The sequence below is a fragment of the Lissotriton vulgaris genome, unplaced genomic scaffold (assembly GCF_964263255.1).
Source record: "Lissotriton vulgaris unplaced genomic scaffold, aLisVul1.2 SCAFFOLD_3538, whole genome shotgun sequence".
Classification (NCBI taxonomy): domain Eukaryota; kingdom Metazoa; phylum Chordata; class Amphibia; order Caudata; family Salamandridae; genus Lissotriton; species Lissotriton vulgaris.
The window spans coordinates 146078-169308 of NW_028243220.1; the positions used below are offsets into that span (position 1 = coordinate 146078).

The following is a 23231-nucleotide window of genomic DNA, read 5'->3' on the forward strand; positions in this document are numbered from 1 at the left end:
AGGAGGCGATTTGCTTGATTCGAAGTAATTGGGAAAATGTTAAATGTTTTTTCAGTGATGGAGGATGGAAACTGTGGAAATGAAGAAGGTGGTTTGTCGGTTGGTTTCGGATATACGCTGGTTTGTAATATGCCCTGGTTATTGGTGAACAGGACATCCAGGAAAGATAGCTGTGTGTCACTGATGTTGGATGTGAATTGGATTCGGTCATGGACATAGTTAAGATTTTGAATTGCTGTTTGTAACTCAACGGTTGATCCCTTCCATAAGTTGAAAATATAAATCGATATAACGTTTATATAGGATGAGGTTGTCTTGCCATTCTGTACTGGTTAGTATGTATTCGGTTACAAATTGGTGCATGAAAATATTAGCGTACGATGGAGCCACACAATTTCCCATGGATGTACCTGAACACTGAGCGTAAAATTGATTTGCCCATTGAAAGTAGCTGTGAAACAGCGTAAAGTGCATTAGTTCCATCAGTAATAATTTCAGATTTTCTTCCTTATTGCTGTTAAGCAGTGCATTCTCAATCGCTGTTAGACCCAGATTGTGAGGGATGGAGGTGTATAATGTATTGGCGTCAATGAGGTTTTGTGTTCTTCCAAAATATTCAAGAAATGCGTAGTATCTTGAATGTAGGTGGGTATCTTTTGGACGGGGACGCACTGTTCCTTGTGCAACCATGCGCTTAACAAATGTCATTAATAATAATAATAATAATAATAATAATAATGGTTGTAAATGCCTGTCAATGAGTTTGCCCACCGGTTCATGGATAGAATTGACGGTGTGACACGATCGGACGAAATGGAGGTCCGACAAAAGGGAATTTGAAAACAGTTTAGGGTCTTACTACAGCAGCCGGCACAAAGTCAGGCTACAAGAGTACAGTGCTTCAAACCTTCTGGTTGTTTAAAAGCAGAGCATGACAATACTTCGCACATGCGGTTAGAGCAGCTCATCAAGCTTACCTGCCAGCACTCTGGAGTGCGACGTAATGTTCATCATACCAGACTTTATCCATAGAGAACTGGGTAAACTGATCGTGAATATATGAAGCAAGATCTTCATCCTGCTGGGATCCTGCTTCATGGGCTGAACTAGAAACTTTCCTGAAAGGTAAAAGAAAAATGTGTCTCAATTAATTGTTTAACATTTCACATGTGGAAATCATAATAGAAAGTGCAAGCAAACTGCACAAGTTTGATCGCCACGCATTTGAAAGAACTTAAATAAAATACCCCCTACATTCCGACACCATCAGCAGCACCCTATACCTCACCAGCAAAACAAGGACTGCCATTCAGAAAATACACAGGTTTTTTAAAGGACCATAACTAACTTTAAGCCTTTTTATTGAGTTTTACAAAGCTAATCAGGTGGTGCAGCTGCAATCATTCCAGCACTGTTATCAGGTGCAAGGCATCTGTCATTCAATACAGAATACTCATGTGCATGCGGGGTGCTGAAACATCCCCAATATCAGAATACACCCAGCACGCTTCTCGATGTAGGACCATCACTAACCTATTGGAAATAGACAATGCTACAAAAGGCTACCATTTAAACTCCACAAATCCGGCAGAGCAGCACGGTAAACACTAATCTAGCAATTACTTCAGATGGTCTGCCAAAGACGCAAAATTTTACATCAACTCTGCCTCCATTTTTGTAGTCCCACCTGGGACTAGGAAGGGTTATGCATTAATTTCCAAAAATACACTCAATAGGAAACTGATGTTACACATAACTAACTACCTGTACCTTATCCATCAAGAGACCGTTGCTAATAGACACCGACAGTAATCTGTAAAGGTAGAGGGAAAAATGCATGGAATAGCAATGCGGACATGAAAATGCATATGATCTCGGGAGGAGTGAGCAAGGAATGAAGAATGCTTGAAACTTCATTCCATCAAGTTACTGCTCAACTTTATAAATGGGGATTCAGGGCATAGCTAGATTGCCAACAGGATGTAGTTTTGCTGGCTCCCAGTCCAATCGCCTAAATTCCACCTTGTCCTGCCACCTGCCTGCTACACATCGGCAGAGAGCGGGACTGTTGCATTCTGTGATTTGGGCCCCCCCGGATCCCCCTCGATCCGATCCGATCCCCCCCCCCCCCCCCCCCTATTGGCCTTGTATTGGTTGATAATTCCTTTTACAGCACAGGAGGACTGTTGTGACCCATGTGCTCCAGAGAACCATGCTTGGACTTTGGAATGGGCAACAGTTGTGTATAGGTTCAAGATTCTGAAAGGAGGAAGAAAATGTGTTTCGGATTACTAGAAGTAGGTTACTTTGTAAGCATCTACTTGTAGCGTCTAATGTTGCAGATTTACATGCTATGCACACTCCTGCAATCTAGTGTTGGGCTCAGACTCTACAACTTGTTTGTCCTCAAAGAAGTGGTTTGATGCTGCAGTCATGTTGAGACGGAGTGAATTCTCCATTGATAGATTGTTCATTTTTTCCAACCATTATGGGAGAGGATGGAGCTAGTGAAGACTAATTAAAGATCAAGTACTATATGTACAAGACTAAAATGTATGTGCACAAACGTATATACAATACGTTATATATGAAATCTGACACCAGCAAATGCCTACATATGCGTTCTGCGTTCACAGGACCCACTCCTTCCTTGCACTCCTTTTGATTTTCGTACAAATTTTACTCCATGCGTGTAAATATCAGTTTGTGAATTTTATTCATTTCAAACTTAATTATTGTAGCGAGTCTTTCATCCATATAGCTTATATTTCAATCATTGACTTTAACATGCTTGTAATTATTCCCAATGCATTTCAAGCATTACCCTCTTCATCAGGGGATTATACATCTGAAATCATAATACATATGTTTAAGTACTGATGTCTATTTTTACCCAACAATCTAAAACTAAATTTAGTACATGTATGCATTATCTCGATATACATATTGTTTGTGGCTCGTGTACTCATGCGCTTATTTGCACCTTATAACCCGTGGTTGCATATTCATTACATTATTCTGAAGTGTCTCACTTGATGTTTTAACCTTGTAAACCCGCTTGTTCTTATTGACCGGAAAGACCGTGCACTAGTTGCACTTTGTGCCCATAATCACAATGTTACATAGATCTCACTAACCGTAGAGCTTTCTCCTAACGGTTCAACACTGCAAAATCAAAAAACGGTAGAACGTAAGTTTCTCAATATTTTAAAACTGCGTTACGCGCTGACTTGTTTTATATTCTGAACCCGTGTTCTTACCCGGTGTGTGGTTCTGCTCGTCTACCCTCGCTACTCTGGCGTGCGTCGCTCTAGCGCTACCTCGGCTTACTACTCTATGTACCCCTTCCGATCACGTGACTGAATCTACGTCCATGTTTACAATGGAATTTAAAGTGATATCCTCACGGAAAGAGATTATATACAACGTGTAAGACGACGGTACTGTGCCTCAATTACTGTGTGATCATTTCTTAATTGACAGATAAATACTGCATATCAAAATAAATATATACATATCAAAAACAATTTTTGTTTATACCTATCAAAGAATGCGGATCTCAAAGTCTTAATGTCGATTATAGGAAACAATTAAGGTCCAAGAGGGGCTATCCAGATCCCATTTTGGAATCAGCAGCTAAACTACAACGCCAACATCTACATCTACTAAGATCCCTCCCTCTACGCCGGCACCACCGCCAAACTCCAGAAGAGACTCCAGCGGATCCAGACCGCCTCAGCACGACTCCTCCTGGACATCCCCCGTCGCAACCACATCTCCGGACACCTGAGAGACCTGCATTGGCTACCGGTCAACAAGAGAATCACATTCCGTCTCCTCACCCACGCACACAAAGCCCTTCACAACCAAGGCCCAGGATACCTCAACAGCCGCCTCAACTTCTACGCTCCCGAAAGCCAGCTTTGATCGACTGGCCACGCCCTCGCCGCCGTCCCCCGCATATGAAGAGCCACCACAGGGGGGGAAGGTTCATATCCTACCTCGCCGCCAGGACCTGGAACTCCCTCCCGACCCACCTCTGCCTGACCCAGGACCACCTCGCCTTCAGGAAGCAGCTCAAGACCTGCTGTTCGAGCAGTAGCAGACCCCCCCTCCCCAAGCACCTTGAGACCCTCTGATTGATTGAAGTGCTGTAATTGTAGGCAAAGATGAAATTCCCAATGCCTAAGACTCCAAAAGAAACGGTTGGAGTTGGCGCTGAAAAAAAATACTGGGTTTTATTTTTTGGAGGGGAGGGGGGGGGGGGTGTGTTTAAGGTTGGATTCTCTGTAACAGACAGTTGCAAGTATGCCCTTATTAAAGTATAGTACTTCAACTGTGGAATTTAACCTGCAGTGGTTATGAACATCATATCTGCCAAGCAGTTGTCATTTGAGCCAACCTACTCATCAGCATATTCAAACAGAACCATCAATGAAGAATGTTTTCTATCTCTTATGTGTGAACTTAAGATTTGAGACAGGGACCTTTCATTTTGAGAGTGTTTCCCGAGAGGCTCGCTTTCCTTGGGCCCACTTCTCAATGTAGAGGTCTGCCTCTCAACAGCAGTCAGAGTCCCTTACCCAGACAGGGAGTCCTGGCTTTAGACTTCAGTCACAGTTTTTTTGCCCATCCTTGCACACCAGATGTGGATGCTCCCTCCTTCCCTTTAAGGATCTCTAGAGTCAGCCTGCTCTACCAGTCTTTCAATGCCTTTGAAGAATCGTTACACAGGTCATCCGTGCAGGAAGCTGCTTTGGCAGGAGGAGCCACGGAACTTTACTCTTTCCACAGGTTTTAAAAAGCCTTACACATACATTTGGCTTATGCCTTCAAGGCTTGAAATGGGAGGGCGGGTGGGGACAACTCAGAGGTTGAACACTTTGCTGCTAGAAAGCAGAGTTGAAGTTAAGCTTCAAAATCTAGGTAAATGTGATGTTCAAGGGACACGCCATGACTGAACTTGCTGTAGAACACTGGACAGTTGGAAGCCTCTGAGAGGAGAAGACCGCTATGGGTCGAGGTGCCAGATTGGCTGAAGTCCGGCTCACATGTCAAGGTAGTCTGGCTTTATGTAGTCTGTGGCTCTTTCAAACAGTGTAATGCATGGTACACTGCTAACTGAAAGAGGGTTCCCAGCATGGCAACAGAAAAGAACTCAAGCATGTGACCCCATGAAAGATACAATGATGGAGAACTGTCAGTATACAGGTCTTTGGTCTCAACCTTTCGCCAGACGTTGGGCTACAACACATTGATGTTGGAGAAAAGAAACGCAACCCCTTCTGAAATCAGAGGCTCTTAGTAGGGTTGTACCAACAGCAAACATGCCAGAGTGAAAGGTGCCTGAAATGCTTCAAAATTGAAAGTTTAGAATTACTCAGTGACTTCAAGTAAGGTCCATACACTCTGGGGCCTGCAGACTATCACAATCAGGGCAGAGGAGACCGCATCCTTGCTATATCGGTGGACAACGAGGCAACTTATACTACTTCTTCCTATTTAGCGCTCAGGTGCACATCCTCCCGGTTGGAGTTTAAGGAATCCCCAGATAGATCCTAAATTAAAATTGGTAAAGTCTGGAATGAAAGTACCAACATCGTGCTCAACCTTACAGGACTTTGCTCTCACAAAAAACGCACGGTCAAAAAGTGACCATTATCCCTCAAGAATTAGGCTGCCGATATGAAGAACCACTGTGACGAGACAAGCATGCCATAACACAAGAGCACTGCTTCTTCTCCAAGCCCAGCCCTGGAAAACCACAAATGGAAAGGAGGATAGTATAAGCTGGTTTACCCGTCGCTTGGCAGCTTACATTAAGATGCCAAGTACCACCTAGTCCGCAGTGCTGATCGGAAGCAGGCGCCTCTGAAACACTCCTTTCCCTTGAAAGCGCGGCACTTTTTCGTGTCTCAGCAGCCTGTGGCACCCCTGTAGCCTAGCAAGGCTTTCCAAGGCACGCCAGTTTACCTTCGCAGAGAGGCCTTACCCACTTTTAGTGGTTACACAGGTGGGCGCATCAATCTCTTCTCAGACGCTGCTTTTTCAAAGTGGTCAGTGGTCCATCCATGCTCCAACTGCACTATTCAAAACGGCACAACCATTGAAAACTAAAAGGCCCAACAGAGGTTGCAAAAGGTCCTTCGACTGCAGTGAGCTCCAGAAGTTCCAGATGCAGTTTGCAATTACCTAGCGGTTCCAGGGTTCCCTAGGCCGTGCAGCAATGGGCACAAAGTTAATTTTAGCCATCGGCGTCAGTGACTAAGTGGTTGTCACTTCACTTTAATTAGTTTTTATTCGATATGTTTCAATCATAAAAGACATTTTACAAAAAATTTGTTGTTTTTGTCCCACCCCCTCCCCCCAGCCCCACAAGTATACAGGATCCACAGTGAGTTAATACAATAAATAAACAAAATAAAAACGTCTTCCTATCTCATCCTATTTACATTTTTACATAATCTTAAAATATCCTATTTACATCTTTACATGATCTTAAAATATCTATTAAAATACCAAAAACGGTAAAATTTAGAAAGCTAAGTTCATTAATGCCAAAAAGAAGGGTAAGAAAAGAAAGTAACAATTTCTTGTATGGTTTGCATAGTTTATCATTAAAATATACTGATTAGCAGTTCAAATAATCGCAGACAGTACGACAGACAATAACAATCCTAAATTTATTCCAGACACATTTTACGTGCTCGAATTATCCACATCCAGTGGAGAAATTTTGCCATAGCTATAACAACGGGCTGAGAGGTATCTGTTCTTCAGATCCTAACAGCCTCGTTTGCCGTTCTTAAACCTAACTGAATGCAAATTGGTTTAAGCCATGAGCGTCTGGGCATTCTATATTCAGGACAGGCAAGCAACACATGTCCGATGTTTTCATTATGATCCGGACAAAAGGGGCACCTTGGAGTTTGTACCTTATTCCATTTCAGCATTAGGGCATTTAGAGGTAGTGTCCCCACCCTCAACTGATGGTACCTCTTCCGGTCCCCTGGGACCGTGATCCAATCCCAATAGGATTCGAGGGCCGGTGAGTGCTTGAGCTCCAAGTAATCGTATGTAAAGGAGCGGTCAATATGATTCCTAAAACACTTAATCTGTAACATGCTCCAATAAAGTTCACGGAGTGTCTTTTTAGGTGGAAATACATTATTTAGGGGATCATCCCACAATTAGGATAAACCCAGTGCCCTATATAAAAGTTTAACCTCTTTCATCCAGACTATCTTACAGCCAATATCCAGGGTTCTCACCTCTAGGAAGCCTTGGGCATACTGGGAGAGTTCTGGGGTTACCCATAACCTTCTCCAGTAGGCCACGATTCTGTACCTGGCCATGTCCCTAAAACTATAAAATCCTAAATCATAGTTTAAAGGTATCAGTGGGGTCGACATCGGTAAACCAGTAATGTTGCGGAGAAATTTGTTCTGTGCTACCGTCAACTTGGTAAGATTACTGGACCCCCAGAGTTCAGCTCCGTAAAGAACTGCTGCTCCAACCTTAGCATTATAAATTTTTAGGACAGGTCTAATTGGTTTGGTATGATATGAAAAAAGCTCCTTTGTGAGGACTCCTGCGAGTTGTGCATGTTTTGTATCTAGCTCATTTGTGTGCTGTTTCCAATCTAGATTGTAGGACAAATTAATACCGAGGTACTTAAAGACCTGGGTCTGTTCAAGCTGGACCCCATCCATAGTAACTCTACCTCGAATATGTTTCCGCTTGTGCATAACCATAAATTTTGTTTTGCTTGTATTAATTACAAGTCCATGGTCAGTGCAAAATGCTTCAAAAACCCTAATGGCCCTTTGGAGTCCCTGCTGGGTCTTTGATATCAGCAGGGTATCGTCCGCAAACATCAACAGGGGGATCAGTCTTCCTGCCAACCTTGGGGCATCAGTGGGCTGATGTTCAAAATAACTGATCACCCTGTTGATGTATAACGAAAAAAGCGTTGGTGCGAGTACGCATCCTTGGCGTACTCCCCTCGCAATGGGGAACTTCTCAGTGGCACTACCCTGCTGATTCCACCGTACTTGTGCAAAATTATTTTCATGCATTCTAATCAGTAGGGACAGGATTTCTTTTGGGATACCCTGATCATGTAGGATATTCCACAACTTATGGCGGGGAACTAAATCAAAAGCTGATTTTAAATCAACAAAAGCCGCAAAAAGCATCCCGCCCCCTAGTAAAACTGTGCGGCAGTACAATAAAACAAATCTAAGTCAATGGTGCTGGTATGGCTGCGAAAACCAGCCTGCAGGGGTGATAGTATGTCGTGGTCATCTATCCACCCATGTATTCGCTGTAATAATAACCTTGCCACTACTTTTTGTATACATGCAATCAGGCTGATAGGCCTATAGTTGCCTGGATCCGAGCATGCCCCCTTTTTAAAGATGGGGATAATCTCGGCTCCTTTCCAGGTCTCAGGGATAGGCGAGCCCTTTGCTATAGCATTGGCTAACAGCTGGATATAAGTGGCCCATAGGTCCTTGTCGTGCATAAACAAGTCTGCAGGGATAAAGTATAAGCCCGGAGCTCTGGCTTTAGGTATATTGTTCAGAGTTTTTAGGACATCATCTTTGGAGAAGAGTAAGGGGCTCGTTAAAGTATCTCCTAGGGCTAGACACTCCTCTTCACCTTCATCCTCAGCGGCAAACTGAGTAGCATAATGGGATACCCAGGCTTCTGGTGACACATGATTCATGGGTTCTCCTCTATTTGCCCCCCTTCCCCATTTAACAATATTCCAGAAGGGTGTCATGGATCTTTCCCTACTGGCTTCGAGGAGATCCCTTCAGTAGCCTTCCTCCCAATCCCTTTTTGCACTAATTTGCACTTTTTTATACATAACTCGGGCCTCCCTTATCTTGGTTTTATCTCTAGTTTTTACTGCATCTGACAGGAGCCTATAGGCAGTCCTACAGGTTTTATCATACCACTGATCCTCCTTTCTTATTGGTCTACGTGGCTTCTTCTTAGCTTTCTTAACAAAAAACGGTTTTAACTTGTTAAAAAATTCATCATGGATCCTGCTAATTTCAGCTATCGGGGTATTTTTGTCAGTTATACCCCGAACTTCTTGGATGGCCTGGGTTGTTAAATCCCTCATAGCTATTATGCTTTCCTCATTGGCTACACAAGTTGCCCATCTGATGTGTCTTTGATCGTTTGAGAGATTTATTTGAACATTTTCCCTCTCTTCCTCTTTTGTCATCAGATCAAACAATTTCAAAGTTAAAATCAATGGGTCATGGTCACTTTCCACCCTTGACTCGATCCACATGTCAAGAACATTAGCCCAATTCTCTTTGTTAGTCAAGATGTAATCAATACGACTATGTGTAGTTCCGTTAGAGAAGGTAGGGGCACCCTGCTTATCTGATAATGTTCTTCCATTAGTGGCCCGCAGCCCAGACTCGACATATAGTACTTTTAACTGTAAGGCAGCCTCAGACCATTTTTTTTAAGTGGTTGTCTATTTTCACATTCTTTTTACTTGGCGTTAATTTTTGCCATCAAGAACAGGTGTGGGGTAGTCCCAGAGCATCTCCAAACCGGATTAAGATTAGTTTTCATGACCCACAGACTACATGGTCAGTGCTGCATAATAGCAGAAATACACAGTTATGGCTGGGCCACTACAAGGAACGGTATCCGACCCACTCTTTAATGCTAGATCTTCGACAAGTTCACTTGTATGGAAATCCTTGCTAGGAAATAACTTTAAGCTTTAACACATTAATAGATAGAAGATGCCAAAGCTGCAGAAACTTTAAATGGAACACGCACACCCACGGTGTACTCTTGAAGGCTCATGATCCATATATCATTCACCAAGCTCAATTTGCGGACTTTGGAGCACCTCGAAAAAAAACATGTATAATTAACAAAACTTTCTTAAAACACATATTACATCACAAGAGATATACTCAATGGCTTTCTATAAAATCAGGAAAACCTAATTATCTATATGTAGAATGGTTCAGTTTGATATGGTTTACAAGAAAAATGTTTTCAGTACATATGTTTCATCTGGCAGTTTCTTCCATACCTGATATTCGGCAGAAAGGTGGCAGTCTTCAGGCTATCAGACAGCGTTTTCTTTAGATCACTCCAATAGAGCATGGGTGGTTCAGGGTCCCCTTTCACAACCTCTTCCTCATCCTCGAGTTTCATAATGGAGTCTGTGCTGGGTGAGGATGAACAAGGCGCTGCACCATTAGTACACTGCGGAGCTGCCACCATTCGACCACGATAGCTTAAATATCCAATTAGAAACCCTGCAGAGAGAAGGTGGTTAGTAAAGCATGTACTATATGAAAACGGGTTTTGGCCTTGCTATAATGACATCAAACTAAACATGGTTCTAGGACAGTCTGGTCCACTCTTCTGTCTAAGAGCAGAAGTGTAGGTTTGTAGCAGCATTTCAGAGGTGGATCGGTACCAGTCTTAAGAACCATTTGCATGACTAGCCACAGCTAGACTGGCCAAAACAGCACAAGTTGTCAACAGGTCATAAGCCTTCACACCTCTTGCTTCCATTCCTCTGGCTATTTTGTACACCATCAGTAAAAACGTTTGTTGTGCCTTTACTAGAAGGCCTCAATGTTTATGGGGTAGGGATATGGATGAGAAACTGGGCTTGGGAGGATATGGAAAGAGAAAGTATTTCCCCATAGAAAATTAAGATAAAAAGCCATCAACCACACCAAGCCGATAAAGCAGAGGTTGCTTGTATTGTGTAACTCTTAACATCCTTGATGGATATCAAACTAAGGCCAGCTGCAAAAGACACATCCAGTTATGTTAAAATATATTTCTCTTCAACCCTAAACTACAAATACAGTACAACCCTCAAATACTACAACCAGCTCTAAAAATGAAGGCAACACTGCAAGATAGTTCAAAGAAAAGCGGATAAAAGAACCAGACACATACAAATAGAAAGCGATTTTGTTAATTAAATAATATTTGTATAGTGCAACATTAGCTGGAGAGCAACATAATGGGGAGGAAAATGGGACCCAAGCTTTAATAGTGTAAAGGGACTACTGTTACATGCACTGTACAGTTCTGCAAGTTATCCGCCGAAGACCTATGGCAGAGAAAACATTTCTAATAAGCAAGCCTGGATGTGCTACAAAGCAGTCAAGAGTAAAGCCAAACAATGGGGTGATCAAGCAGATATTTGTGTGGACTTAAGCAACCACTTTAGAAGTCCTACACCGAAACACAAACCTACTGGTATGGATAACAGGCCTTTTGCAGATTCTCACCAATCAAGAAAATTAAGGCTGCTCCAACGAAGAAAAAGCAAAACGCCCGACTCCTGGTGCGGGGTGGTACAGTTTTGTGGTGCAGAGTGTGGTCATTCATAGTGTGGTTATTTTCTTCATCTTCAGCCATCTTCAGTTCCACGTGACTATCTCCATCCGTTTGTCGAGCCAAGCTGAAGCGGGTGTATGACAGTGGCTCCCCACTAAACTGAATTAAGAGACATACAAATAAAATAAATTAACAATCACATACGGCAGCAGTTCAGTTACTTGTGCCTAAGCCAATCTTTATACACTTCATCAGGCACAAAACACCTCTAAAAAGGAAAGTCGTATGTCATACCAGGCCAGTTCATGGTGGTGGACACGCCAAAGCAGATAAACAATGTCCAACACCAGCTACAGGCAAATCAGTGCAATACAAGTGTTTGACTGCCACGAGACAGGTTGCATGGCATTCACACCCAAATTCTCACTCTAAAGTGTTTTGGTGGCATTGCTAAGCAGCAACAGGAGAACTTTGGCAATAGCCAAGCGTGTCCCAAAGTACGACTCAGAACAAAATCTTGAGGCACATAGGAAGGAATAATTAAACTGAAGAACAATTTCCAATATGGAAGGCCAGCTTCACGGTGCACATTCCTATCTACCCAAAATACAATTAAGTGGATTAGTAATGGGGGGAGGGGGTGCGGAAGAGAACTAGTCTTAAAGCAGGATTATTTTGTTGCTACCTAGAGAACTCTATAAACCTCAATTACAGGGGAAATGTTCCCACCAGCAGAAGATTTACACAAACGCTGCTGTAAAACAGACTCGAGCGCAAACACTGAAGCAAATGCTTGGCACAACACGGAATATGTGTGTAATCAAATCCAAGACAGAGGGCTACACAAGCGAAGGGCATGGAGCACAGATTGAGGTTTCCTACACGTTTATTGGCAAACACAGCTTGAAGGAGAGCTGATCTAGTGTGGCCATTTCTCAAAATAAGCCCAGCGCACTTCAGGCATGCCCACTCAACGGCTCATTGACATATTTAAAGGCATGAGAGGGCATGGTCCAAAATCCCAATATTTGCACATCTGCAGCCCATTTGGAAGGATGCGGAAATACTAAGAGCATGTAGCTGCATCGTATCCGCTTCCTACTCAACTGGCTACCTTCTGCACTCCTGTTTTAGAATTATTCAGGAGAATAAGCAAAATCAGCACAACTAGTTATCAGTTTAGTACTAACTAGCAGCCCGTCCCGACGTTGTCCGGGAGCAAAAGGCTGCTTCAGGGCCCCCGCCCGCCCCGCAGAAGAGTTGTCTGTGCAAGTCCTGGCCCTGTTTAACTGATTTGGCCCACTTGTGTTATTTTTTTAATTCGTATGTATTGTTTTCCACGTTTTATGTTGTCCGCAAGATGTGAGGAAAGTGTCATGTCACCTGTTTAATGTTTTTTTTTCTTTCAAAGGCTCTTTCCGTGTTTTCATTTTTGTATCCCTTCAAAGAAGTTTCCCTTTCGTTTTGTCAATTGTGTGGTGAAGTCCTGGCAGTGCTCGAGTGATTATGGGCAGTTGTGTTATTTTCGTTATTCATATGTCTTATTGTAAGCATTTTATCTTGTCCGCAAGATGTGAGGAAAGTCTCGTGAATGCGCAGTCGATTGCGTTTCTCCGTTAAGAAATGTCAGCTTTTTTTGTTCGTGTTTACCCCCCTGTGACGTGTGTGTGTTTTCTTTAGTGCGTTGTGATTGGTGTAGTATGCGATTAATCCTGCCCCCTGTGTGGCGTCATTTGACACTCCTCGTCGATGGAAGGCCCGCCCGGTTTTTAATACGAAGGCATCAATGTTGGCTGGGTAACTGCATCGAATGTGTGTATATTTCTTATAGCGCGCACCTCTGCTGTTTTTGTATATTGGTGTTACTTCGCTGTATGTGTGAATTTAAATTCATTGAAAGCGCATTTCCGCTGTATGTTTTGGGATTTGCAAATGTTTGTTAGAAATTCATTGAAAGCGCATTTCCGCTCTATGTCTGCATATTGTGCGTTCTAAATTCAGTGAAAGCGCATTTCCGCTCTATGTGTGCATATGTAAGTGTGTTGTGAAGTCGCTTGGCCTATGTTTGTTATTTGCACTTGGCACGGCCCTGTAAACGCCCACATTTGTTGTTTGAGACAACCACGGCCACGCCCCCAAGGGACTACTTTACCACTTTTGGCTTTTTGCTTTTTTAATGTATATGGTGTACATATCTATAGCCTATGTCCTTCTGCCACATCTCCCCTTTCAAATGGTGTATTGGGTGTAGTGATTGGTGCATTACCTTTATAGTTTACCTGGCTCAAAGGTTTGTGTTCTCTCTTTATAATAGTAGTATAGATTGAAATAAAGATTTTAAAAATTATATAACGTGGTGGAAGGATTGCGGACTCACCATGTTGGATATCGCTGACCTAGCCTGGTCCATAGTTTCCAAATGACTGCTTCGCCCGAAACTTTGCCAACCTAAAGAAAATGGAAAAAAATAAAATGGTCATCAGCAAAATAAACTAAGTCCTCTTGCCAACGAGACCCACAACCATGTATGCATTCCATGAGACAGCTCCGACAAGCCTCTCAGAGATACTAGAAAATGACCCGATTAAAATAAAAGTCCAGTTCAGGAGAACTGGCATATGCAGAATCAGTAGTCTCGTCAGATAAAACATTCAGGTGGAATGAGACCCACATCAGAGGCGAAGTCACTCGACCCAGTTACAATCACCAAGTTCGACAAATGAACACCAATCCGAATTAATTAATTCTCCCATCCACATAACTCATACCAGGTACTAACTTCAGCACTCATCCATCGACACACGCAGGCCAATCAATGTAGAAGCACTTTTCACTGTGTAAAAATAAAGAGTCAAAACGGTTAAGGATTACGTCTAGGCGATCAATGTAGGGTTAGAAAGCTAGGTATACAATAAAACATTAGGCAATTGAATGGCGCCTGTAATGTCAAGACTTCACCAAATCTAGTTTATTCCGTTAAGAGTTGGGTGGTGCCAGAGTAGAATCCATACTGCATGTAGAAACACTCTTACCCCGAGGCTGCACGTGTGCATTCACGCACACAGCAGTACAAGCAATGGGTTCAGTGCAGGTCCGCATGAATGCTTGAATACATGAATGGTTCCCCACAGGGCCGAATCATTCACTTCCAGTGTCCGGATGCCAGTTACTGCCCTGGAAAGGTCTTGTTCAGCCACACAGGCCAGAGGTCGGCTTGGGATGCCAGCTTGAGCAAAGTTCGCATAAGAATATCCTCTGCCTCAGAGCGCAGGCAGCTGTAGGGCCACAGGGGTGTCCCCCAGCAATGGCACTACATCGAAGAGAGCTGGTGGCTTCAGCCTTGCAGGCATGGGGGGGGGGGTCAGTCGGAGAAGGGACTGGTCACAACAGACGTGAGAAGAAACTTCTGGCGCATGCCTCTTGCACCCCCAAAATACCACACACGCAACCTGCTGTTACAACGGCATGTGCCGAGACAAGATATACATGGTTTTTAGGTCGAGCCTAGAAATCGCATGCGCTGTCGGGGAGACATGCTGAATTGGCTATGTGGGCTTTCATTCCACCCACTGCAGACGATTGGTTAAGGTCAGCGTCACTCGCAAATGCTTGCTTCCTTACATGTTACGCCTTTTCTGGTCTTGCTCCTTCCCTGGAGTTTTGGCCTATTACAGCCACCCTTTAGCTTTACGGTCTTTGTTTTGGTGCACTTTCTTGTTGCGGAGTTACTGCGTTTCCCGAAGGTTCAACCACCCCTCCCAGCTTTATTTTGCTGGCATTCATTTTATCACCATTCTACCTGGGACCACTGTGCCACTTAACCTCCCTGTGACCACCCCGCTCCCACAACGCTGCTTGGTTAATTTGGGGGTCGTCCCAAAACAATGTGCTTAACCTGGTACATCGAACCTCCTATAAAAAGCTGGAACGTGTTTTCACATTCAGACGCTGCCAGCATTAACGCATAGGCACTAGTATGAGGAGTGGATGTGACGCAAGGGGACTCTGAAAGCAGTCTGCTCATTTTTTTTTTTTAAGTAAATTAGCTCAGCTACGTTTTTATTACACTTTGGTGCAGGTCCATCTTTACACAATCTGTTGCTGCATCACTTTTACACCAAGCTTTCACAAGAGGCTGGACTGCGTTTCTGCTTTCAGGTTTAAGCTCGGCAATATTAAGTATAAGTTAACCACTTCATGTCCAAAAAGCATGGAGTTGTCTCATCAGGGGTAGTAAGCGCTATATAAATACAATACAAACAGACCGGAAGTCACTAGGGGGCCTGCAGACCCTGGTATGCAGTAAAAGGCCTGTACCCCACGACTATCAATTAGTTGCCTTCAACCATCAGTCGTGTGACGCAAGCAGTAGCCACTAGCCACCCATGCTAAAAGGAATGTCACTTGAAGAACCTCATCTACAGCAAAGTACTACAGGAGAGCACGTGATACCGAAACCATGTACAGTACCTGCCTTGATGCACGAAGCATCAGTCTTCTGGCCAGTAAGTCTTCCTGCACAGTGAACTTATCCATAAGAAGCAGGTGGCTTTAGTTTCATCTGTCAAGAGACATGAAACATCCCAATAGAATAAGTTACTTACCTTTGGTAGGGCTCCTCTATCCATCTAACAGATTGCTCACCTAGTAATCATTCCAGGCACCAAACTGGATTTGAAGAATTTTTTTTCAGCCATTTCTTTACACGGCTGTAGATGGTGTCGGTTGGCACCATGTTTACTCAGTCCAGTTCCGGGAATGACACCGGAGCAGCACAACTGCCACCATTGAACACAAGCATTAGTTTCTTTAAGAACACTTTCAGCACAGTCTGACGCAGTCATTGACTGATCAGAGAAGTGTACAAATGTCTAAATTGGCACCCTTAAATAGAGGAAGTAATCCATTCCACCGAAGGAGGTTGGAAGTGTTAGAAAAGAGGATCCACCAGAAAGAAAAGTTATCAAAAAGGTAAGCAACTTGTTCTTGGATTGATATATTGGAGAAAAGATATCAAAGCAGTACCTCCCAAGGTGGTGGGTCTATGGACTGGCTCAGACCAAAGAGTCCTGCAGGACTGACCAGGCAAAGAGCTACTTCCGCCGGACCTGGCTAGCAAGGCAGTAGTGGATGTGCGGCCTAACGCACACATTGCAGCCGGATTGATTTCCAAGACAGGCAATCCATGCACCTACGCAATAGTAGCAGCCTTGCCCCGGTGGAATGGACCTCCAGAACCCAGAGGGCAGATTCTTAGCCAGTTCATAGCAGATTTTTTTTATAAAGGACTAGCCACTTGAAATTTGTTCTTCTCTGCACCACCTTACTCAGCTTTGCTCCTACAAACCTCACAAATATTTTCGTCCACCCAAGGGTCCTTGGTGCAATAAATGTAAAAGCTCAAAGGTTTGATGGGCAAATGATGGAGTCTCCCCCTTTCAAGGGATGAAGTTGAGCAAGGAATGCCGAAGGGTGATAACCAAAATGAAAAGGCATCACAGTTTTTGGCAAGCATGCCACACTAGTCCGTAACACCAGTTTGTCTGGAGGAAAAAAAGGTAGTATATGGATGCTTGACAGACAATGCCCTGAATACACTCATGCGACAGGCTGCTATCACTATAAGACTATTTTCAGGGTCGGACTAAATCCACAAGACAGCAGTGCACTGGTTCAAATGGGGTGCAGATCAAGTATTTAAGTACCAGGATAAGGTCCCACTGTGGCATCGCAATGGTTTGAGTGTAAACATGTGGGTTAACCATTTCAAGAAGCTCATCACTACCATGAGTTGGTAAACTTAGAAAAACCTACATGGCTGACAAATAAGCTTGGAACAGCGGCCACAGCTAGAACCTTGCTGGGATTAGGATAGCACAAACTATTTGCAGTGGACGCTTCCCCCAGCACCTACTGTAAAGGTTTGGATGGATATCTGGCAGCTAAGATGAGATCCTTTATCACTGGAGGGAGGTCAAAGGCAGCAGTCACCGTTCAATCTAGAAGCACGGAGGTAAGAGTTGTGCAAGCCGGATGCAGGACTGTCTCACAGCAGCAACGGAAGACCCTCCCACATCAGCATCTGGATCAGAGGGAAAATGCTCATAGCCTGAAGTTCCAGGCACCACACACTCCTGGCCTAATCCGGGCCACTAGGATGACTTTGGCTCATTCCAGAACGTTTGGGCAGGAGAGGAAGGAAATGGCCGGAAGGCATACAGGAGTATGTTCCACTCCAAGCAGAAAGCACCTGAGAGAGTCAACTTGGAAACTTCAATCTGCACAAAAAAAAGTACACTGCACGCTTTCAGCAGTAGTAAAATGAGTGGAAGGCACCCTGCAGCACCTCTAAATCCAGCTGCCGTTGGTAATCCACTACACAATGCCAGCAGAGTTTGTCCGCCTTTGCGTTTAAAGGTCATGTAAGAGATCAGATGGAGAGAGCGGTGAAAATGAGATTTTAGAAATGAACGCGGAAGAAAATCCAAAGGAAGGAGCCAAGACATTAAAAGATCGACCCCCACCCCGAACGGCAGACTAGTCAGTACCCTGGCTGACGGAACGGAGGCTTCTGGTCAGATGGAACATGCAACGCCTCTGGTAACTGGAGGCCAGCAGAGGGGATTCAAGAGACAGGGCGAGAATAACTGGTCACATGAAAGCACACTGGCTCCCTTCAGCACGGATGCCTAACCCGCTGTTCTACTGAAACATCCACTCCAAACATACCGTGCCGTTAGGTAATCAATGAACCATTTACAAAACGTAAGCCAACATTCAGGACACTCACTGCTTTAACAAGCACAGCTACCCAAAAACCAGTGACAGCAAATAACTTATTTCGTTCTGGCAAACGTGCTTTTCCAGTACCAGAAAAATTGTTACAAAAATCACCTCATTGTAAATTCAGAGAAAGGAACGAAAGCACCAAGCTTCCGGAGAAAAACAGAGCCCGACATAGGACACCCCCCCCCCCCCCCCCCCATCTTTAAACGCACAGTAAACACGACAAGATTAAAACAAAGTTTAAAAGGCCTGTTTACACACTTACAGAAAGCGAGTAGTCGTGAAAGTACACGCTTTGCTTCACAGGAAAGACGAAGACATGCTGGAAAGCCCAAAACAAACTGAAACCAGCAAATAGAAAGCCAGAAAATTTGAGTAGCCAACCACAAAGCCAATGGTAAGTAAACGCCGGAATGCATTCCTATAGAAGCTTTCATAATACCCACAGGAATTCCTTAAACAAGCAGATCGCTGTGTAGTCTGGTAGATTTCACCCCAACCAGAAAGAAACAGCTATCATTGCAACATATTCCTTAATTGGGAAAAGAGTTTCACGGAGAAGAAGAGTGCCCAGAGTGGTGTGTGAAATCAAGATTTCATCTTTACGTTTACGAACGGTATAAAGACCATCCAAGGGCCCCGAAAGAGCATAAGCAACTCCAACAGACAGTTCAGATGCATCACCTAGTCCAGACACATGGAACATGGCACAAGTGAAATCAAACCGCTCAAGTGTGCAGAACAAGACCAACAACTCTGGGCAGGCCCCATGTTATGTGCAGACAGTATACGGCAAGTGTGTATAAATGGATGTGAGGACAGTGACCACAGATGTAACATAGGGGGCAGTGTTTGCACCAGCAAGGACACCATGTGATGAGGCAGTGCAAGTGCTCTAAACTGCAGAACACCTGTGTCGGAGAGCCATGGCAGAGAGCCAGGGAATTGGACCATGTACAAAAGTTAAAAATCTGGTACCGGTGGTCTCCATCAGTTAAATTACCCCATAAATATGTAAACCAGATTAAGTTCTGTGCTTCAAATTCTGTTTTAGCGTGTTTTCGTTATGTAAAAGACCTACTAGAGTGCCATTTCTTCTCCAGCACTGGATCTCCACTTTGTTTGGGGCAAGTGTCCACACAAGAATAGAATGGATTGCCTGTTCCCAGCCACTTTCGAGAAAAATTCTACCACGTGGGGGAGTGGATGAATGCAGATCATATTCTTTCCTGGGTGTCTTCCAGGGTAACAACGAAGATACTCTCTGTGCTAGCTCACAGACTTTGACCGGATAAACCTCTTTCCACTTCTGTAGAATGATCACTTCGGAAGCAGAGACCTACAACATGCGTCCCCTTTTCTCCTTGTTGAGTACTCTCCCTTCACAAAATATTCTCACTCAGCATGAAAGTGTGTGTTAGACCTGTCTGGCTTTTTGGCGAAGTCCCTCCTAATTTTTATTTATTTTGTCCCCTTTTTGCCCCTCATACCCTTATTAATTTTTGTGTCTGACTTTTTGTAGGTGTTGGCCAGGGGGATAGGTGTTCTTTCTCCCCCTCATAATCTTTTACCTCAGGCCCAGAGGCCTGTTCTGACAGGAAAGTTGGCACCACCTAAAATGGTGGCCACCAACTGCCACAAACAGAACTTGGCCATAGCCTAACATAGGGCATTCCAGAACCTTCTGGTCCATTCTGGACCACTGAAGGGCAGCCTATATAAGGCGGAATGCGGGGCAGCCATTTTGTCTACCTGTGGAAGTCAGCTGGAGGACAGGCTGTAGCTAAGGGTGGGAGAGGTTAGACATAGGGTTGACCTCCTAGATAGGGAAGCTGCCTTGGGTTGTCACCTCAAAATCCCCCTTTTGGGTTATTTGTCCTGACCCCGCTGTGTAGGGTTACTGGAGACCCTGGGCGCCTAGCTTGCCCCTTGTCCAAACTATACAGGGGTAGTCCAAGGAGAAGGAGACTGCAGTGCTGCGGTGCGCAGTCCTCTGCCCAGCAGAAAGAGACTCAGGAAGGATAACCTTCTTCCCTAGATCCCAACCCCTATCTCAATTTGAGCTCTAAAAGGACCTTGCAGAGGGGGCGCTGAGGTTAAGAAAACGAACTGGCACAGCTCTACCTTCCTGGGTGCTGAGGAAGACTTGTCCCCTGGAAAGTCCTGGTTGTTCATGCAGCTGGCTGGACACGGGAGCGCCTAGTGAAGGGAAGCGCCTGCCCCGGGATCCACTGAGCTTGAGAGGCTTCTCTCTGTGGACGGGATCCCCGGAGTGCCTTCCGCGCTGCTGGCGCGTTGCTTGGAAGAGTACTGTCTCACACTTCAGAAGCGCCATCGCGCATGCCCGCTGTTGAGATCGCCACCCCCGCAGGAGGAGCCTAGAACCGAGCAGGTCCAGGCGAGTAGCGTCCTTCCTGGGAGCGGCCGCCGGGAGAGGCGGGAGAAGAGCGAGCGCTTCCGCGCATGCCCGGTGAGGAAGTGTCTGCCCTGAGGAGAGGCGCCGAGGGAGCGTCTCCGGATCGTCAAGTGCTGCCGAGTTGACCGCCGCGCAGTGGGCGCAAATCCTTCCCGGTGAGGAGCAGAGGAGAGGCCAAGGTGTGTGGCTTCGTCTTTACCCCCCCCCCCGCCCCCGCTCGAGTGCCTCGGAAAGGAGCTGACGCGAGCAGGAAGGGGGGAGTTGTGCTCACCGTCGTTCCTCCGCCCCAGCCTCAAGTAAGCAGCTGGCACGGCGGGAGGAAGAAAAAGTGAGGCATTGAAGCCAGAAGGAGCCTTAAAGCAGCGGTGACGCGTGGGGACTGGGACAGCATCGTCCCCACGCTAAAGTAAGGAGTAGGGAAGAGGGGCCCCTGGGGAGTTCTGAGTAACTGGGGATAACTTAACTCTGGTTATTGTTCTCAGCTGTGGAGAGGAGGAATAAGAGCACTCTATGGAAGCCAAAGTTAATTAATGCTGAGGTCTAGCTATATATCTCAGGTTATTTACAGAATTGAATGCGGAATAGTGATGCTGGAGTCTGATGCAATGTTTTATTGAAAACAGCTACTGAAGCAGGTTAACATCTCTGGAGGTGGCACTACTGATGTACATGACTCCTAAATGTGATGGAAGATATTATTAATGCAGATTCTTAGTGCCAGTTACACTGCTGAAAAGTTCTCTAATAATTCCATGAAATCTGCATGTACTTGTATTGAGCTGTAGTTTTCTCTCCCAAGGTTCTAGCGGATTAATATTTCACCTGATTGATTATTAAGTACTGAACTATGAATCATAGAGTGTAAGAGTACTGACAAGTTAATTGATTAATTGCTTAGCAGTTTAAGAGATATAATTGCTGATACTAAAAGTGACCTGAAATGTTCTAAGTTAATTATATTGTGAGAACAGAAAGTATATTATTTTTATAAAGCAGCACGTATTTTCACACATTTTTGGGTGTAGTGTTTTCTTTTTGAGTGCTATTGCGTGGAGTTACTTTTGGGTGGTCTGCAACCTTTACACTGAGCCTCTGATATGCTAGTCTTGCCCTAGGCCAGCTACCCAGTTCCAACATATTGGTGCCTAGCGGTGGGATCCTGACTTGGTTGCAGCTACTCACTAGTAATTTGACGTAATACACCAAACCTACACCAGGAGTTCTCCTTGCGGCCCTCCCAATTAGTCTTTTTGTTTTTTCCAAATTTATTCCTGGTGGTGGGTGGAGTTGGCTTTAGGTTGCCCTTGCCACTCTGAAATTTCTGGTGTGTATCTAGGTTTGCCTGACTCACAATGGAGTTCGCTGTGGAAAACCTGGAAGTCTATTCCGTGTCACAATTGAAAATGTTCTGCCAACAAATGGGGGTATTTTTCAAACATGGTGCCAGGAAGGGGGAGCTCCAGACCAGTCTTAGGGCTTGGGGGGAGGCACACCAAGGAAAGAAGGAGGAGGATGAAGAGGCCGACCAGGACACGGTGGGGGAGGTAGAAGAGTTATTCCGCCATGAGGGGGAAAACTTACTCACCGGACCAGTGTCCTACTCCAGATGGGGCAGTAGCATCTCTGGGGGAAGCCTAACGGAAGCCGAGCTCACCGATAGGAGGGAGAAAAGACAGTTAAGGTGGGAGTTGGCTAAGTTGGAGCAGGAGAAAGAGGAGAGGAGGATGGTCCACGAGTTTAGACTGAAGGAACTGGAGCTCCAAAGTCTGCGACGGGGGTCCTCTCCTAGTAGGAATGGTGGCAGCGAACCAAAGGAGTCAGCCAGGGAGACCAAACCCTACATACCAAAGGACCTGATAGCTACATCGTCCCCCTGACTGAAGCTCGCCAAGTGGCTCGCCGCTTATGAGGTTTCTCTGAGGGTTCATGGAGTGCAGGAGAAGCACTGGGGGGTAGTTTGTACAAGTACATGCCTCCTGCTGGTCGGGACACCTTGCTGGCCCTGGATCCAGAGGAACAGACAAACTACCCCACCATGAAGCTGGCGTTGTTAAGGAAGTTCGGGCTCACCCCAGAAAAGTACCGACAGAAGTTCAGGGGGAGCCACAAGTTGAGCACTAAGAACTGGGTGGACTTCCTTGACTACGCCAGAAAGGCCTTAGAGGGTTGGGTCAAGGGCAGTGAGGTAAAAGATTATGAGGGGCTGTACGATCTATTTTTGAGAGAACACCTCCTCGAGAAATGTTTTCCTGAGCTGCGCCAACACCTGGTGGACAGCAAGCTGACCAATCCTCGGAAGCTTGCAGAGGAGGCGGACATCTGGGCAAGTACCCGGGTGTCCTCCAAGGGGACTGGAGGGGAATCTCAAAAAGCCGGACAGGGCGCCCCCCAGAAGAAGGAGGGGGGGGGGGGGGGGGAGAAAAAGAAAGAGTTCTCTAAAGGTCCCCAAAATAACTTCCAAGGGAAGGGAGCAGGTTTCACCCCTAGGGCAAACCCGCCCCGAAACCCTAATCCTGGCCAAAGCCAGCAGCCCAGGGTTCTCCACTGTTTTGAATGCGGTGGCGTTGGACATTATAAGGGAGATGTCAGATGCCCAAAGAGACCACCCCCTCCCACCGGAGGAAAGTCACCGGGAGTAGCTAGTGTAGCGCTCGGGGAGGAGTTGCCCTTAGATAAG

General features: G+C 45.2%; 1 protein-coding gene across 3 annotated transcripts in view; it reads right to left on the reverse strand.

Moving 5' to 3' along the window:
• TFRC (transferrin receptor) overlaps positions 1-23231 on the reverse strand; it is a 160526-nt gene that overhangs the window by 114773 nt on the left and 22522 nt on the right. For all 3 annotated transcript variants that reach the window (XR_015303846.1, XM_086948533.1, XM_086948534.1), the window contains exons 2-5: positions 13730-13800; positions 11304-11511; positions 10079-10307; positions 978-1118 (exon numbers count right to left, since the gene is read on the reverse strand). Coding sequence is in view for 2 of the 3 variants with exons in the window: in XM_086948533.1 (XP_086804659.1) it covers positions 978-1118; positions 10079-10307; positions 11304-11511; positions 13730-13762 (611 nt within the window). In the remaining variant the exon portion in view is untranslated. The remainder of the gene's footprint in view (positions 1-977; positions 1119-10078; positions 10308-11303; positions 11512-13729; positions 13801-23231) is intronic.